The sequence below is a fragment of the Lycorma delicatula genome, chromosome 1, assembly GCF_047948215.1.
Source record: "Lycorma delicatula isolate Av1 chromosome 1, ASM4794821v1, whole genome shotgun sequence".
Taxonomy (NCBI): Eukaryota; Metazoa; Arthropoda; class Insecta; order Hemiptera; family Fulgoridae; genus Lycorma; species Lycorma delicatula.
In genome coordinates this window covers 356,850,879-356,870,488 of record NC_134455.1, presented here as the reverse complement: position 1 = coordinate 356,870,488, position 19,610 = coordinate 356,850,879, and the positions used below count along the sequence as shown (strand labels likewise).

Sequence of the window (19,610 nt, the reverse complement as noted above, 5' to 3'; positions counted from 1 at the left end):
AGCGCATGGAGCACAGGGAGGAGGGAAGTGGAATTGATGGCTGAACAATTCGGCCGGGCCATCAAGTCGCTGCGATAGGGTCCTACGGCGGCCTCGGCCAATGGACGGACCCTTAGGTAGTGGCCAGTTCGCTGATCGGAGAGTGCCTGGAGCCATCATGACCGCTGCTTCCGGGGAGCCATATGTTAAACGCAGGCGGAAACCCAGGAAAAAGAGGTGGTCCTCTGACCTTAGCGTGATGCGCGCAAGAGTTAGGTCCGCTAGGAGAAGATATCAGCGTTGCCCCCTAACGGGGATTACCGGTGTTGACGTGCGCGCTGACGGTCTGCGGATCTACCGGCGTGCCCGTAATGAGTACGTTCATGCCATCAAGGAAGCCCAACTCAAGTTTTGGCAAGACTCTGTGTGCGAGTAGCAACGCAGCCCCTGGCAGCTTGCTAAGTCATGTTACCAGCCAAATCCATTGCATATGCTGCCCAGTGTTCGATGTGGGTTTGGTGGTGAGGACCACACATTAACACTGTGGCAACTTACCAGGGGTTCCTGGATACTCTGTTTCCAGATGCTCCAGAGGGTGAAGCAGAAATCGATGTCAGGGCGAGTGAGACACATTCCCTGGCGTACGGGCTGTGGAACCCGAAGATATAGACAGAGTGGTTTCTCGAATGGTACTGAGAAAGGAACCGGGGATTGCCCAACTTGACCCGGATATTTTCTATCATCTGCTGCTTATCAGGCTGTTCTCATGGTGCCTAAGCCGGAGTTTCTTTCCTACTTGTTGGAAGGTGGCTTTGGTGAGGGTGCTCTTAAAATCAGGAAAGGATCCGAGTGAGGTCAGCAGTTATCGACCCATCAACCTCTTGCCGGTAATCGGCAAATTGCTTGAAAGGCTGGTTGTGGAAAGGCTCTGGGAAAGCATCGATATGAACTTCACTTTAAATCGAGGCCAGTATGGCTTCCTGAAAGGGGTTGGCACAGAGGATTGCATCTTAAACGCTCTTGCCGAGGTGGAAAGAATAGACTGTAAATATGTTTTGGCAATTTTTATTGACATAAAGGCAGCGTTTCCTTCCTTGTGTTGGAGTTCTGTCCTCTATGAGTTAGAACGCCGCAATGTTCCCGTAGCCCTGCAGGCCGTAGTGCGTGACTACGGCCAGTGATTTGTCTAACCATAAGGCTCTCTTTAGAGATGCGCACCTGGCTGTGGAAAAGTCCGTCACCAGCGGAAGCCCGTAGGGTTCCATTCTCGATCCCCTGCTGTAGAACCCGGTATTTGACGAATTTTTTCTGAGACTGACATTCCCAGAAAGGGTCACGGCCCAGGCTTTCACTGATGACTGTCTCCTGTTAGTTCGTGGTATTTCACGACCGCAGCTAGAAGACCGGGCGCGGGCGGCTTTGTCAACCGCGGAGGGCTGGATGGACATCCAAATTTTAAACATTTCAGTGATCAAGACGAAGTTTATGCTTCACAAGAATGCATACAAATTACAGTCGTAACCCCCACATTAAGTATGAAGGCTGTGTGATCAGCCGAGTTAGAGTTCATAAGTACCTAGGTGTTTTGTTTGATGAGAAGTTGCTGTTTAGCAACCCCATTAGGCAAGTAGCGGCGGACGCCGTCTCTGTGATCCACAAGCTTAGGATTGCCCGGAAGGATTACGGGCTGTCGGGCCGTCATTTTTACATGGTGTACCGAGGTGTCTTCGAACGTATGGCCTCTTATGCTGCGCCCGTTTGGGCGCATAGGTTGGACAGAAATAAAGCACTTATTCAGAATTTAAAGAGTGCCCAGCGCAGAGCATTAATAGTATGCACCGGTGTTTTTAAAACAACCTCCTACGAGGCTACCACCGTACTGGGAAAGGCTCTCCCAATCGATTTGGTGGTGAAAGTTCGGGCGGCCATGTGGAAGTTGCGAAGAGGCAGGGAGGCCGGGTTATTTGATATGCGGTTTGGAACCGGGCCTGTACCGGAATGGAACGGTGATCACAATGCACCAGTTCTAAATTTCGTTCCGTTGCCCACCTCCCGCCAGAGGAGGAGGCTTTACAGCCTCGCTATAGATGCATGGCAGCAAGAATGGCACATCACGACTAAGGGTTCCTTCCTCCCTTTAAGAGTAACAGGTGCCCAGGTGCTCTTCAACCACGTGAACTTGAACCAATATTTGTTTCGGTTCCACCTAGCAGCTGATGAGCTGAGCGTCTGCGGGGAGATCCAGTCGAACGAACATATGATGATGTTCGACTGCCCAGCTCTTGGGGGGTCTTGCCTCCCCCAAGAACCAGCCTGGAACTTTTAGAGGTCAAGGGGAAAACTGACCACTCATAAGCGGCGAGTCAATGTGGCGTGAGCCGCATGTAGGGCCGTGTGGGTGTTCCTTGATGCCGTTGCTTTGTTCAAGCGGCATCAGTAGTTTATTTAAGGGAAAGACTCCTACCTCACTGCTGTGGGAAGCTACCCGAGAGTTATGGCTGGTTAATATTAGTGGACAGGTACTTGCTGGCATTCAGCGAATTGCTGTCTTGACGAAATAAATTTTTATTTATGGATGTCACATATATTTTTAATAGTTGACGGGGTACGCCTACCCATTTTAGCAAATATGACAAGTGAGCGGTGGGGCACGAAGCAAGTGGCGTGTGGCACCATGCTTAGTTCGCTCACGCAATTATGTTAGCTCTAGGAGCTAGTTAGGACACTGGTCGCTAAACTGATTCGAGGCTCAGTAGCCATTTGTGGCACAGACATTCGGTCTTATGAGCGACCGAATAGGGTGGTGGCGGGAGAAATACCATGAAAATCAACACAATCTAGTATTATAATTTTTTTATATATATTTTTTTTAAATTCCCGTTTAAATAAAGGATAAGTAAAAAGATTACGTGAGAAAAAAAATTGTGCTCTACAAGAATTAAAAACACGATTATGAATCTAAGGTTGGAAGTGAACACAAGTGGTCACTAAACGCTAGTTCATTTATAGAGTATTACTTTATACAGGAAAGAAATGTTCGGAAGCTAAAATACTCGAGTGGTGCCCAACATACTCAGTAAAACTGTATCAAATTATTATTCTGTATACAACAGAAACACAGAGCAAGAAACTTCAGCAATGCATTGCCTCCCACTGCTCATACCATATTTTCAGCCTTGTACTGTTTACTACTTATTGGAAATATACTGATGCATTACAGACGTTGATATAATTAAAGCATAACTTACTGTAATCAACTGGTTTGTCTAAAATCTCCAAAAATACAGGCAAATACAGATATTTCATTAAGAGGAGAGGAATTATAGCAGGTTATATATACTAAAATACCTAATATATGCATATATACAAATAGTAGGAGGATTAAGAAAGAACTGAATTAAAGAACAGTTTCAGGGGATGGATTATATTTATCCCATTTGTAAAAGATTCATCGCCCAGGAGGTGGCAAAGGAGACTAGGATGGCCATTTACTGCTCTACATGTAAGCCAGTTCTTATCTATTATAACAAATTCTGGAAAAATTCAAGGTAAAGGGTTTGACAAAGTTAAGGAGAATGGAAATGAATTGATAACAAAGACTAGCACTTAAAGCAATGTGAGAAATCTCTTGATTTATTTTTGTGATAATTCTCATCCAGACTGCTGGACAAGCCGAAACAAACACAGATCTAAAGAAAGATTATTTTCTAAAATAAAATCAACCCACAAAGTACTTTAGGCAGATATAACTAATTCAAAAATTTGGTTAAATTTTGGTTACATTAAAATGCTTAAATACTTGATAAATAAGCAGTACTATACTTAAAACCACACTACAATTAAAATTTAGTTTTAACAATGTCAAACACATTAACTTAACACAAAAAGTCACTATGCAGCACTTTAAAGTAAATCGCATAAAAAGCTGATAAGTATTAGCTCAGACTTAAATAATTACAATATTTTTAAATAATAACCAAAACATAAAACATAAAAGCAGGCAAAAATCTGTCTTAAATATATTCAAGATTTTACATTAATCAATCTATTAAACATGTAAACCTTCCGTCTCTATCAGTTGCCAACAGGTTATAGGAATAATTAAATTTAGTAAAAAGTAGGTTTTAATACTTAAACACCCAGATTACAGAAAATAATTGGAAATTCTGAGCAATTACTTGATTAAAGTTTGTTCATACTTTCATATGAAAAGAAAGCAGGTTTGGATTGCTAGTGACATGATACAAGAACAAAGTTAAAGCTGTGTTATCAGCAGTCAGTTAGCAATCAGTTTTGTTAGTTATGGTGACCAGTTCATATGCTAATACATTCTGTAGAGAGAGGTTTAAGTGTTGAATAAGGTTAGAATTAGGGTTAGTTTTTTGAGGAGACTAAAATAAACTAAATTTAATAAACTAAACTTCATAGTCAGTCAGATTCAGAGTCAGCCATTTTGACAGATGATAGTACATTCTTCTAATGTATTAACAATCACACATGAATAATAGCACAAATACTACGGTTTAGTCTCTCTCTCTCTCTCTCTCTCTCTCTCTCTCTCTCTCTAGTGACAATATTTCTATTAGATTCAACCACTTGGCTGAAGTACGAGATGGTTTTAAGTATTGCCATCCCTAACCTCTCTCAACAAAAGTCCAACCTTATTCCTAACCTCTCAGTTTAGCATCTGAACAGCACTCTTAACAGCTGCATACACTTTTGTACAGATCACCTGCTGTCCCAACCTACTTTGACATTTAGATCTTGATTTGCTGATCCTATCTAAATCTATTAAATTGTATATTAAAGAATGAACAAACTTGAAGTTGGTCAAGTAATTTCTCAGAATTAACCACATATTAAAGTATGAACAAAATTCAGATTAATCAGCCATTAGCAAATAATTATTCACAACTGCAGATTATTAATATAACTTACATTAAATAATCCATTTTAAAAAAATGACCACCTTCAATTTTTTCTATTTTATATAACTCACAAAAACAAAATAATTCACAATTTTTTGTATTAGCACATTCTTATGGTTATTATCCACATGGAAATCAATAGAATTTAAATACCTTTTTTTGAGAATGTAGAGATAAATAGTATTCTGAATTTAATTTTTCCATCTGTCAATATTTTCAATCAACATAACCTTACTTAACACAAAAAGTAATTTTAAAGTATATAGTAGTTTAGAGAATTGTAAATCATTTGGAATACATAATCATATTTACATGGCCAGAATGTCACTACAATAATTACATCTATCCAGCACAATGTGACACTCAGTTTGTAAATAAAGACAAAAAAGCCACAAAAACAAAAATGGATATGCAAATAAACTCCAAATATTTTCCATTTAAAGATTCATTTGATAGTAATATTAGCACAAATAAATTTCATGTAAATTTATAAAAAATATTTATATTTTTACATAAAACCAGATAAAATTCTACGAGCATGGGAAAAATTCTATTTTGAAAAGCCTATATTTTCAATATTACAAAAAACTTATGTTAAGACCAACTAGATCAGTTTATATTTTTCAGTTGATGCAATAAACCGGGTAATATGATTATACTAACCTAACATTATCAAAGATGAATACTATACCTTCTTCCCGAACATTTCATTATTCAGGCATGTTAAACTGACGTTTCACAATGTTAGTTACTTGTTCGTCCTGGAAGGCGTACAATTTCGCCAAATCTTGCGCGCATATTTTAGAAATATTAATAAAATACATCATACCGCAGACACGAACCTGACACCTCAAACACAGCTTGCTTAATCACACTTCGCAAACAAATCAACATAAAATAATTGTAACACGGAAGGCGCAATCATCCGATATTTATACGGAAAATAAACAAAATGAAATATATTTGATAACATAAAATTAAAAAATAAACAAAACAACAAATTATACTTACTCAGAGTTAGACATAACAAACGGCTAAGACGTTCAAAAAATCTACTTTACTTCACCAAAAATATTAACCAACACATAAGAAACACTGTTACACGATAAAACCACATTATACCGAAGATAAACCTTTGATGATATTCAGACTTTGTCACAAATATCCCCCTAAACACCATAAAGACTACGTTCAACAATATTACCCCACAGGACCAATAATAAAACTGGGAGAAATCTAAGCCTTCTGAATAGAAAATCAACATGCATCACTGTTCATGTGTCATCGATTTATACAAATTTACTGATTTATATTATATAAATCATTATAAATTTATGCTGTTGTATTTTGAAAAATAATATAAAAATTATAACTTTAGAGATCTGTGATAAAAAGATCTACTAATATCCATGTTTAGTTTTCCTACAGATATGATTTGTGTTTAACTTCAGAATGTATGTTTATTTTAGATAAAAATATTTCATATCTTCGATTTCTTTGACTACTTAAAATATATCTTTATAGACATACGAATTTTTAAAATATGTTTTAATTGATGGACTTTTAATCTAGAGCGCTGTGACATAGGTGATGTGCCTGTGAATTTTTAGTCTTCCCATGTTTCCCGTAATGTATAATAAATACAGTCAGCTAGTTCGAAATCCACCGGCTTGGCCTAGTGGTGAACGCGTCTTCCCTAATCAGCTGATTTGGTAGTCGAGAGTTCCAGCGTTCAAGTCCTAGAAAAGTCAGTTATTTTTACATGGATTTGAATACTAGATAGTGGATACCAGTGTTCGTTGGTGGTTGGGTTTCAATTAACCACACATCTCAGGAGTGGTCGAAATGAGACTGTATAAGACTACACTCATAAATATCATCCTCCGAAGTATTATCTGAAAGGAAATTATCGGAGGCTAAACAGGAAAAAGAAAGAAATTGAGCTAGTTCGCATTAACCCACCGGGTTGGTCTAGCGGTGAACACGTCTTCCCAAATCAGCTGATTTCGAAGTCGAGAGTTCCAGCGTTCAACTCTAGTAAAGACAGTTACTTTTATAAGTATTTGAATTCTAGACCATGGATACCGGTGTTCTTGGGTGGTTGTGTTTCAATTATAACCACACATCTCAGGAATGGTCGAACTGAGACTGTACAAGACTACACTTATACATTTAATCCTCTGAAGTAATACCTGAATAGCAATTCCCAGAGCCTAAACAGAAAGAAAAAAATTGAGCTTGTTTGCATTGTGAAAATGAATTAAGAAGGGAAACACAAGAATATAGGAAAAGGTTTTTGCAGGAAGAATACAATGATATTGTGGGTCTAGAAAAGAAAGTACTACATTACAATATGATATATAGGAAGGTAAATAGCATTATGTGGGATAAATGAAAAGGGAATGGTAAACTGAGGGAAACTGAGAATGAAGATGACAAAATAACTTCATGAAGAGAAAAGTGGAAGGAATATGTGGAGGATCTGCACATAATAAAACAGATAATGTGAGAAACTAAACATACAAAAAGTATTGTAGGTAGCTGAAGAGGATAAAGGATCATTGGTATTAAAATATGAAGTTCAGAAAGCGGTTAAAGAAACAAAGGATAAAAGTCAACTGGAGTAGACAAACTTACGATAGAATTCTATAAATGTTTAAAGGAGGAAAGAGTGAAAGAGAGATTGAAATAACAGACCTACACCAGATGATAAGTAAACTTATGATCAAGAGATTTATGACGCATCATCAACTCTCAGAGGTCAGTCTGACGTTTAGTATCATTTTTGTACTGTTTCTCTTTACAACAAATTTTGGGAGCCATGCTTCATGACAATCTTGACCCTAATTCTGTAATTTTATCTCACCGTTTTTTTCTGACTTTGTAAACAAATTAAGTCCTTCAATTTTAAAACTAGGTTTGTAATGGAAATGAACATAGTTTTGTGGGGGATAAGTCCTCCAGGTAAGAGTGTAGCTTGATTTGTTTAACAGTTTTGTGAGTTTTAAGAAAGTGAATGAAGTGTCCCTCATACTTTTGCTCTGATAATTCTGACTGTGCTTCTTTCAAAAATTAGAACTCAATTTTTTTAAATTTCCCATCTGTTTCAGAAGACAGGGAACTAACAGAAGATTGCAATTTTTTGAGTTTTGAAAGTTTTACAAATTTGATGACATAACTTTTGATCTGACAGCCCTGTATCCTAGCATTCCCATAAAGTAAACAACAGGAGTTTTAAAGGACTGGTTGATTGCCCTCTACTGATTCTATCAGTTTGTTAGAGACTTGGAATGAGATATTAAAAAAATTTGCCCTAAGTACGTCAGAAGGGCAGATTTCTGGTTTAAGTTAACCTTGAAACCGATCCAAAAACTCAATTTTTGCCTCTAAATCCGGTTTCTGTGAACCGATTCGCTTGAAAATCAGTCCCAATACGTTTACATCTCCCCACTAAGTTTCATTAAAATCGGTTTAGATTTGGGTCTGTTAGATCGGACAAAAAGATCTTATACATATGTACATGTGTATAAACATGACCGGGCGCAGCTATCGTTTTACTCAGAAAGCTATATTTTTTTGAGCTATTAAACCTTCCCTGTTCCACGCCTTGCTCTTTGGAACAAATTTTTAGATGCATTCAATCATCATATATATATTAAAATTACTGCAATGGTATTTTTCTATTAACAGGGCGGTGGGAGTCCGCATTCCGACAACTATTATTCGTTTATCATTTTTCATGATGTAGTTATAATATCTTTGGTTTTATTATTTGTTATAATTTGTTTTTCCTATACTAACATATTTGTTCAAATTCAACAAAAAATTCACTGTGTACTTGCTTTCATGAGTAAAAAATCAACGGGAGCAGCCACCGTGAGTCACAAAAAGATGATGGGTGTAAAATATTTATAACTGAATAGAAAAATAATAAACTGCTTAACTTTATTTTGTATCCTTATTAAACGTGGCTCAATAATTATTATTGGTTACCCGATTCTGTTATTATATCTGACTGGTATTTTTACAGATTTCAATGTTGGCATTGATAGTACATCAGTGGATTGCTTGTTTATTGTTTGAATGGTGGTTAGTTTTGTCTGTTGTTATTAATTTTCAATCGTAAAATTGTCTTAAATTAAAAATGTCGTTTATAGATAAAGACCTTGGAAACACCAACGATGACATTTTAGAACCCCAAGTTACATCATCTGATCCCGCAGAAAGAAAATTGGCTAGGAGATTACGCATTAGAAGACGCTTAAATGCTGCAAAGAAAAGGTTTGTTAAGTCAATATTGTTATGGAAGCATTTATGTTATTCATTTTTGTTAAAACATTCTTGTTAAAGATTCGAAATATACAAATGAATGCATGTAAAGAAGTTATATGCTAGAATATTATTATCAGTCTAAAGTATCAATTTATTTCAGTCTAGAAATTAATTGTTGCCCAATCAATAGTGGTAACGCAACTACAGAACTTGAATTTCGAAAACTTGTACCCAAGTTTATATTACGAAACTGTAATGTTACAGTTTCGTAAAACAGTAGCATTTCTCTAATGAAATTGTAAATTCTTGTTGGGTTCACGAACAATAATTTTTCGGCCGAAAGTAACCTGAATAATAAAAAGATTTTATAATAAAAGCAGTTTTTTTTTAAATTAAAATGTAAAATTTATTTAGATCATACTGTTTGTATTGATTTAGACAGTCATTTCCTTTTATCACTAAAAATATAGTATACAGTTTCTCAGAAGCTAACATGTTATTCTGCTTCCAGTATTAGATCCAAAATGAACTTTAAGCATAATAATAATTTTTTAATTGAAAAATAATTAAAATTGTTCCCAGAAAAATGAGAGACTTTGAGCCTAGTATACAGTTTGTCAGAGGTTAACATGTTGTTGTATCCGGTATTAGATTCAAAATGAAATCATTTTTTTAATTGAAAATTACAAAAATTATTAAAATTTTGTTCTGAAAAATGGGAGATCTTAAGCATCCCTCAAACAATATTATTTCAGTTAAGATAGTTGTTTGCCGATACAAATACACTCTGTTAATCAAAATTAAATGCTATTCCACATGTTGACAAGCATTTTGGAACGCTTAGGTTAATCAGCATAGAAATGTAGAAGCGGAAGTAACTTAAATTAATTAACATTTACAAAGATTTTTTCTTTTCAGAAGAAACATATGAGAAGAAGAGGGAAACTATTTAATTTGTACTTTACTTTTTTTAGTTCTATTCTCATGTAAACAAACACAACTTGTGATAGTACAGTCATATAAAAAGTGATACATTCCAACTAACATACAATAAGTGACCATATGCATGTTTTTTCGTGCTACAGTTGCTTATAAGCGTGACAGATTAACTGTTGCCAGTATTTACTGCTTTCATTGCACTTGCTTTTACTGTTTGATAAGCCAATTAGAAAATATTTTATGACAACACTCTAGTTAAAACAAGAAAGAATTAAAAATAAATAAGGTTTAAATATTTCACTCTGTTTATAAAAGCCTATTAAAAAGATAAATTGAAATTTTAGATTGGAAGTTGTCTATTATTCTAATATTAGAATATATGTAAATGTTGTCTCATAAAACCTTACAGCAAACCAAAAAATAATAGTACAATGATAATAATTTAATTCAACGCCATCCATCTGAAAAAAAAACACTTCTCTTTACCTGTAACTTGTAAAATTAGTTTTTAATACAAAAATTAGAAAATTGTGATAAAATGATTATTTAAAAATAAAAATTTTAAGAAAGTTTGTTACCGCAGTATTAAAATTTCATCAATTAAAACAAAAAAATATTTGTTACCTCAGTGTATTTCTTCAATACCTGATAAGCTGCTGTCTGTTAAACTATTGCTATTGTTTCCCAAATTTATCAATATCTTCAATCATTTTGGTACTTGTGTATTAACGCCACCGCAGCTACAGCTTTATTTAAAAACAAAGCAGTCAGTCGGATTTTGGTGGAAAATGAACAGTCTCTTTATTAATTTTAATAAATGGTTATTTATATTTATTTATTTTATAAATATAATTTAACCAAGCTTAACCTACGTTCGCTTCACTCACTAACCTTGACTAATTAACACCGTAATTTTTTGAGTATTTATTTAATAAATTCAGTAATTATTGCAATTATTTATTATTTAAATAATCAAAATACTCCTGTTAATTATTCAAGGTTAGCGAGCAAAGCGAGCGTAGGTTAAGTTTGGTTATATATTTATAAAATAAATAAATATAAATAACCATTTATTAAAATTTATAAAGAGACTGTTTTAAATCTATGTTAAACTCTATATCGGCCCATTTTTCACCGAAATCCGATTGACTACTTTGTTTTTAAATAAAGCTGTAGTTGCGGTGGCGTTAATACGCAAGTACCATAATTTTTTACATAAACTGTCTTTCCTATGTTTTTTAATTTTTAATTACACGTTGAATATAATTTTTCCAAGCATTTACATCTACTTTATTAACATGTTCTATCAGTAGATTGTTTATATCATGTAACTTAAATGTGTTATTACTCCCAATGTAGACTGTGCCCATATCAGTTCTGTCTGGTTAAAATTGTATTGCTGTGAAGGAGGATGCAAGACAACACAGTTTTTTGATTTTGCAATTTAATCTACTTGATGATGAATATATTTTTAACTTATTTTACTTTTAACGTGTCTTCAGTGAATGCAGTTTTCTTCGATTTGAACCATTTGGCAATTTCTGATTTTCAGGTCAAAGCGTTGACCTATTATCATTCAGTAATATTTTGATATTTTTTTTTAAACCCCTACATTAAATTGTCACCATTTATTTCATTGTGATACTCTTGGGAAGATCTGGATTCAGATACCCATAAACCACCATTCAAAAGCCCATTTTCACTTCCTATATGTGTTACTACTAATTGTTGACTGTTTCCAGTCAAAATCATTCTTAAAAACTTCTTTTGTGCTCTTTATTTCTTTTACTCATACCCTTTCCTGATACATGGCCTGCATTAATCCAAGTTTCATCTAGGTAATAAATTTACTTACCCTCTTCATGAAATCACTTAATTTCGCTTAAATATTCCCTGCACCATGCACACTTCCTTTGTGTTCAATCAGTAAAGAATTATTTTTTCTGGCATGAAATGAAAAGTCGTTTATTTTAAAATATAATAAAAAGTTCTAGAAAAATTTGGCAGTTCAGAATCTGTATTGACATTTAATAATATTTTATTTAAGTTAAGAAGCTAATTATTCAAATTAAATGAATGAAATTTTTTCTGATAGTGGTTTTAGTAAAATTGTCCAACTTTTCAATTGTTTTTACATGCTCACAAGTCTTTTTGTGGTCTACATGTTTATCATCAGTTTTGTGTTTATTATACTAAAAATTGTTGTTTTGCTAATACCTATTGCACTGCTTGCTTTCCAAGCAATGTCTCAACAATTCCATGCAATATAATATCTTGTTTTAAGGTTACATATACGTTGGTGATTATTCTTTTTTTAGAGCTACTTAGGGATTTCATGGTTTATGTTTCATAACATGATTGCTCATTGTTAAAACCTGTTTGGCATAAAAATACAGTGTAAATTAAAATAAATGAAATTAATACTGTTACAGTTTATAATAAATAAAACTGTTATAAAAATGAATTATAAAACTGCATTATACCGTACAGAGAAATACAATAACATCGATAGAAATACTTTATTTTGCATAATAAAATAATGGGATGAAGCAATATAAATTATGTTATCATAATTAAACATCGGTAACAGACTCAACAAAATTTTTAATTGCTTATCATCAACATGCCACAGCACCAGACAATTGATGGCTTACAGTTCATTATTACAAGGTGGCACACAAAATGATCCAACATTTGGTTTTGTAAAAAAATATTTTTTTGAGTTGGATTGTAGAAAAGTATAATACAATGTGTTTACTATATACCTGGAAATTATGTTCTGCTTGTCACGTGCTCCATATGACCACCATTACATTTAGCAATTTCTTCAACATGAACTTCTATTTTGTTAATAACTCAATGACACATATCCTCAGTTATCTTGTTGCATGCTTCAATAATCAGCTCTCGCAGTTCCTTCACTGTATGAGGATGTTCAGGGAAAACGTTTTCCTTTAGAAATTCCCAAAGAAAATAATCACATGGATTTAAATCAGGACTGTTTGAGGGCCAGTTCTGTCTATGCGCAAAATGATAAGGAAATTAATTTGAAATGACATTTGCATTAAAGGTTTCATGCATAAAGTCTAAAACAACATTAGTTGTGTATGGTCTGGCTCCAGCCTGCATGAACCACTTGTTTTTTAATCGAAACTCTTTTGCAAGAAGCTGAGGAATAAAATTATTACACGGCACGTCTAGATAACATTCACTATCTACTGTGCAAAAAAGAATGACCCTATTACCCTGTGACTTGAGATAGTGGCCTGTACCATAATTCTTGGAGCATGTTGCACCTTTTCATGAAGTACATGCGGATTTTCAGAGGCCCAAAAAAGCACATTTTGTTTATTAACAATCCCATCTAAGTGAAAATTTGCCTCATCTGAAAACCAAACATTGTTCAATAATATGTCTTGGTACATAGCCCGTTCAACGAATGCCAATCTTTGATATTTGTTGTCAACCATTAATTTAGGCAAAACTGTTATTTTTTACGGATACAAATGCAAATCAGTTTTTAAAATTTGCTACACAGATTGCCTAGAAATCCCAAGACTGCTTTTCTTGTTGATTTGCCTGGGCTCCTAGCAACACTGGTCTGACAGCTTCGACATTCTGTGGAGAATGAACATTGGCAGGCTGTCCGTGCTTACCCTCAAATACTGAGCCATCACTATTAAATATTTTGTAGTGTCTACATATTTTTTAAATGAGGGCGACCACCAAGTTGGAAAAGGGGAACGAAGCTGTCTTCATATATGTACCACACTATTCGTTTCATTTAAAAATATCATAATCTTTACACGCTGTTCATCAGACAGTCTTCCTTTGTCAGCCATCTTGGAACAATACTCAAACAGCACACTCTAAGAGAAGAAACTAATATTCATGAACTGCTGTCATTTCTGCCAACACAAAACACATTAATAATTATTAACCTAAACAATTGCCAAAACATTTCGTTGCACCACTCTGTATATGCATGCAGCAATAATTGCACTTGCACGTGGTAGTGATAGAATGACTCGGCCTAAACTACTGAGATATATTACTCATATATGCTGAATTCATATTTATATCTGTTGTATGAGTCTGTGAGACAAGTTTTAGTATTGGAGGGCTTTATAAGAAACTGCATGCTTTATTCAAAATATGTATATCATCTTGTTTCTTAACACCTGGTATGTTATTGCAAAAACGAAACTAAATGTTGAAAATTATGTGAGCATATCCATATAAAAGTGTATCTATTTATAGTTGAAGAGAATATCATTTTTTTGACAAAATACAATGAAAAATCGCTAGGTGTAAGGCCATTAAATTGTTCCTCAGTAAATTATTCATTCAGAAAAAATTTGATACTTTTTCATAAATGCTGAAGTGTAAAATTTTTTACTTGTTTTGTGTGCTGAAACACAGTTTTTATCAACACAAAAAAATGAATAGAGCAATAGTTGAATAGTAATTATATTAGTTTATACCTACCAAAGGCAAAACTAGTATTCCCCAACCTTTATATTTAGGGGAATTAACTTAGCTCACTGTGTATGTAGATTGGAGAGAGAATGTGTATAAGTATGTTCATAAAATTATTTCTACAAATAAAATTAGTAGAAATGAAATGGCTGTGTAGTAATTATAACTTAAACTTGAGCCAGCACTTGAGCAAATCAGTTTATTTCTGATTTCCCACTGCTGTGACAATTTGCAGAATTATAGCATTGAAAATTGTGGACAAATAGAAGAAAGCACAGACTGTAAGCTCTCAATTTGTACAAAATCAACAGATAACTAAATATGAACTATTGATTGAAATATTATTTAAGTGACTAGGTAGATATTTTTCTGATAATCATTTAAAACCAACTTTCAGAAAACTGAGGGTTGTACTAGGATTAAGTTAGTTGCTAGTTTGTTTTCTTTGCTAGCTGTAAAAATAAATATGGTATTTATGACAAGGATGAAACATAAATCAAATCTTTATTCACATAAACAATGTTTCAGTAGTTAGTTAAATAAATGGTTAATATTTACATGTTGCAGTTTTGTTGTTAAAGTTAGTTAATAATAACAAAGATGAGAATGAAAAACACTGGTCATTAAGTAATCTACTACTAACTATTGAAACATTGGAAATAAGGATTTTATTTATATACTGTTATCAGGATAACCATATTTATTTTCACTGTTAACGCAAAAAATAAAAACTACATCAACTGTCACTGCAGAATTTCCTTGTCATATATTGATCACTATTTTGTTTTTGGAGCCTACTATTCACCATCCAATCTTTGTAAACCTCCTTAGTTTACATCATTATTTCATTTTAAATAATGAACTAATTTTAGATTGTGAATGATGTACTATGGAAATATTATGGTGATTATTTGTCTATTTACCAAATTCTGTGGGGAAGGCTGATATGCTTATTTATTTTCAATAAGAATTTTTTAAATTAATGTAGTTGTTACGGAATTGGTTAACATTATACATTGCACATAAGTTATTACAAGAAATTTTTTTCAAGTTTTTTTATTTTACCATAATGCTATGAAGATGATGTGTTTCCATAACCAGTTTATGGTTCCCATGTGATTTTGTCTCGTGTGATTTTAATTTTTTTGCCCTTGAAATGTAGATTTCAGAAATTGAAACAAAATTTTGAAATTATTTGTGTTAAAGTTTACAGAATGATGAAGTAACTATATAATTTTAAAGTTTCTCTGTGTCTTAAGATATTTATCTTAAGTTTAATCCTTTGTCAAAAATAGTATCCGTGATTTAAATTAAAATTATTTATGTACTTAATAAATTTATTTTGCGCTTTATATTTTATTTATAAAAAAGATATAATTATATAATCTTTCAATTTTAACAGACTGGTATGTGATGAAATAACGGATGAAGAAGACCAAGTTGTGGAATCACCTATAACTGCAGTGGATTTACAAGTTACTGCTTCCAATGTTATTATTTATGATGCTGTTGATCAAGGAACTGAAGCAGTCAGTAACTATTTTTATTTTTTTTTAACTTATGTTTCTAAGTAAAGTGTCCCTGTATAAAATTGTAAAACCTGCATCTTTTATAATCGTAAACTCATTGGGTTTATTGGACCCTTTAGGCCATCACAATATTCAAAACTACACGTTTTTAATTTCACAGTATAATGAATTCATAATAAAAAGCTTGGTCAAAATCAGTGGCGGCTCGTAGCTAAAATTAGTGAGGGTGCAGCTCCAGAAATATTTTTTCTGTAAAATAAAAGAACTGAAAAAAAATGAATCAAATAGAATACCTGGAAGCAGGATAATAATCTAATTGTACACTTTATCACATTCAAGAATATGGTGCACAATTTTTTTAAGCACATTGTGCTTAAAAACCAACCTGTTTTTGGACAGATTTGGCAGTCAAAGAGCCCTTGCTTTCCACCATCTTCTGATCACTACTGAAAAAACAACTAAACCACTTTCACATTCCTTCCATCAACTAAACTAGAAAAGTTAATGAACAAGGAACATTCCATACTCAACCTGAGTAAAAAAAAAACTATCTTCCACTAGCTCGCCAGGGTCGGAACTGTGGGAGTAACAGTTCTCTCTCTCTCTCCCTCGCATCCTTGCGTGCAGCTTCCTATGTGTGCCTGTGCACAACAGCCAAACACTATGTCACTGGAACTATGAAGTGCACAGTTCCATACAAAGATTTTTGTATCTTTTTCATAAACTGGGGGTTGGCTACTGATATTACGCTTAAATATTATGTATTGTACAAGTATAAAGAAAGAATTAAAGAAAAAAGGACCCATTATATTTAATGTTATCAATAATATAAAGTGGAAATAGAGGGTTGTTGCAGTTCCACAGTGCTTATTTGCGAGCCGCCACTGATCAAAATGATAATCATTATACTAAATTGTAGTAAATGACTTCTGAGTTTAGCAATGTTGGGCACATTTTGCTTTAAATGGTTGATTTTGCTATTCATCTTGACTGAAGACCATGGTTTAAACAATAGTAAACGTTGACTTAATTTTTGTGAAAAAAGATAAATTTCTTCAACTAACTGTTTATAGAATAATATGCAAAGAAGCTACTTTTTTCCTGTCAGTTGGTGAGTATATTTTTTCCACATTAATTTTTTCAACCAATTTATGAGAAAATGTGCAGAAGACATAAGTTAACATTCAAAAAACAGTTGTAAATGTAGTTGGTTATTTATTAGCAAATCTTTTTTTAAATGAATGAAATCACCATAAATTGGTATTATAAATAAAATTTTCTCACCATACAGTGGTATTTTAAATAAAATTTACATAAAAAGTAGCCATCTTTTTTAATCTACAAGTAGTTGTTTAAGTTCTTGGATGTGTACTGCATTCTTAATAAATTTTACAATTCAGAATATGAAGAACTATTCATATAAAGTAAAGCACTGTCATTAGCCGTAACACCACAAAGAGTAAAACTAATTAGTGTAATTAATGGGTAGTCCCTTCACATAACTCAATTCTGACAGGGGTAAGGTGCTCTTTAAAGGATTCTATACCTCTTCTTGGGTTGCTTTTTAATTTCTGGAGGAAAATCAGGTAATATATTAACACAAAATTGTTAATTCTAACTGTTAATTCTAGATTTAGAAAAAAAAATATTTAGAGAAATATTGTTCTTGATTTTAAAACTGTAAACAAATATATAAACAAAAATAATAACATATCACATGTCTGAATAAGGCCACTCAAAATACACATGTTAAACTACTACGTTAAATATTATAGTAAATATGTGTCTAAATCTCATGTGTCTGTATTTGAAATAACTAATATAGTCTTTAGTCACATCTACATTTTATTTTATAATTAATGTGTATTTTATGATTGTGCTGTGATCAAGAATTTACCATGGTTTTCTTTGATCCATACTGGCAAATGCTGAGGAGTACTGTAGTTTGGTTGTCTGGAGTATTGTTTACTCATGAAGACAAGCTAAAAGTTAAAATTTATAATTGTAGGATTGCTCACAATGAAAAAATTTATCAAATTAACTGTAAAATACAAAATGTTTATTAAAAATATTTTAAAATCTTAACAAGGAAAATAATGGATAATTTAATAGTCACCATTCTGTTTGCATTAAGTAATCTTACTCCTTTAATTGAACACTTATTTCCTGTTAACTCTTAAAATGGAAAGTAACAATTTACTGTTAACTCTTAAAAGTCACAAGTATTACAAATTTTCCAAAAATAAATTGTTTTCTTTATTCACTGTTTCACTTATTAATTATACCAGGTATACACATAACTACATGGATACTTTTTTAGATGATATGAAATTTAAGGGAAATCAAACCATTGGTGGAAACCAAATCTAGGATCAGTTAGATGAGGAGCATGCATACTTGCAATGGAAAATATCCTCTCAAGATTTTAAACAGAGTTTTTTCTTAAAATAGGAAGGAAATAAGATTATGAAACATTGAAAACTTGTATTTATTAAAATCGTTTTTAAAATATTATATTTTGCTTTTGAAGGTTACAAATGTCCAAGTAGCTGGAAATGCTTACGAAGTACATAGAAGAGAAAATGAAACTGCTTTTAGGAAAGCTCGTATTGAGCATTTAACATTAGAATCAATGTCAGCAGAAAAAAAATTTGATTCTATTACAGCTAAGTGGAAAGAAATTTCTTCTTACAATGATCCTCTTAATCTATATGAAGAAACTCTAAAACAGAAAGGTAAGTTATTATATCTGTTTAAAATTAATTTTATATGTTGTTTACTCTGTTATTTCATCTCTTAATTAGAGATTATTGTAAAGAAATCAATTTTAATGAGTTACCTATGACTACAGTGTTTTCTCTTGATTCTCTTCATATTTTAAAAATTGTTTAATGCTGATATATTTGATTGTTCTCAGTATGAAAATTTTAATTTAATGTTATTTAATGTAATCTGCACAATAAATATCCCTAGACTGACATTATATTTTTGATCCACTGTAATACATGAATATTAAATTATAAGGTTATTAAATTCTGTTTTATAAAATTCAAACTCAGAATATGAAAAGCTGATATACTATAATTGATGGATGATGCAGTTAGTTGATAAAAATCCATTTTGACAAAAGAAAGTAAAATAATAAGCAAATATGTTATTTGATTTTCACAAAATTATTAAAAAAAACCACAACAGCTGTTTTGGTTCACAGTACCTTCCTCAGGTGTTACAAACAGAAAACTAAAGCTAAAAGTACAACAGTGAAAAAGGTAAATACAAAAACCAAAAGAGGTAACATGCACAAAGATAAAGAACAATAGCGATGTGTACATGTATCAGTAATATGTAAATTAAACAACAAATAAAAAGATAAGAAGCCCATCTTCACATCCAAGTCCAATGGTGGTGAACTATTCAAGTCTAATTGATCATTTAAAAGTAAATTAGAATTTTTAAGTTTATTAATTTCCAGTGACTAAAAGAC

The 19,610-nt window shown here is 32.8% G+C and overlaps 2 protein-coding genes across 3 annotated transcripts in view; one reads left to right on the top strand and one right to left on the bottom strand.

Moving 5' to 3' along the window:
- The window catches only part of LOC142334478 (uncharacterized protein CG7065-like), a 76,226-nt gene extending 70,101 nt beyond the window's left edge, over positions 1 to 6,125 (bottom strand). For both annotated transcript variants that reach the window (XM_075382540.1, XM_075382542.1), the window contains exon 1: positions 5,919 to 6,125. The gene's annotated coding sequence lies outside the window, so the exon portion shown is untranslated. The remainder of the gene's footprint in view (positions 1 to 5,918) is intronic.
- Positions 6,126 to 8,980: 2,855 nt separating this feature from the next.
- Positions 8,981 to 19,610, top strand: part of LOC142318421 (dynein regulatory complex protein 1) — a 112,848-nt gene continuing 102,218 nt past the window's right edge. Inside the window, exons 1-3 of the mRNA XM_075355006.1 lie at positions 8,981 to 9,188; positions 16,000 to 16,126; positions 18,657 to 18,861. Of these exons, the coding sequence (XP_075211121.1) occupies positions 9,052 to 9,188; positions 16,000 to 16,126; positions 18,657 to 18,861 (469 nt within the window). The 5' untranslated portion in view covers positions 8,981 to 9,051. The remainder of the gene's footprint in view (positions 9,189 to 15,999; positions 16,127 to 18,656; positions 18,862 to 19,610) is intronic.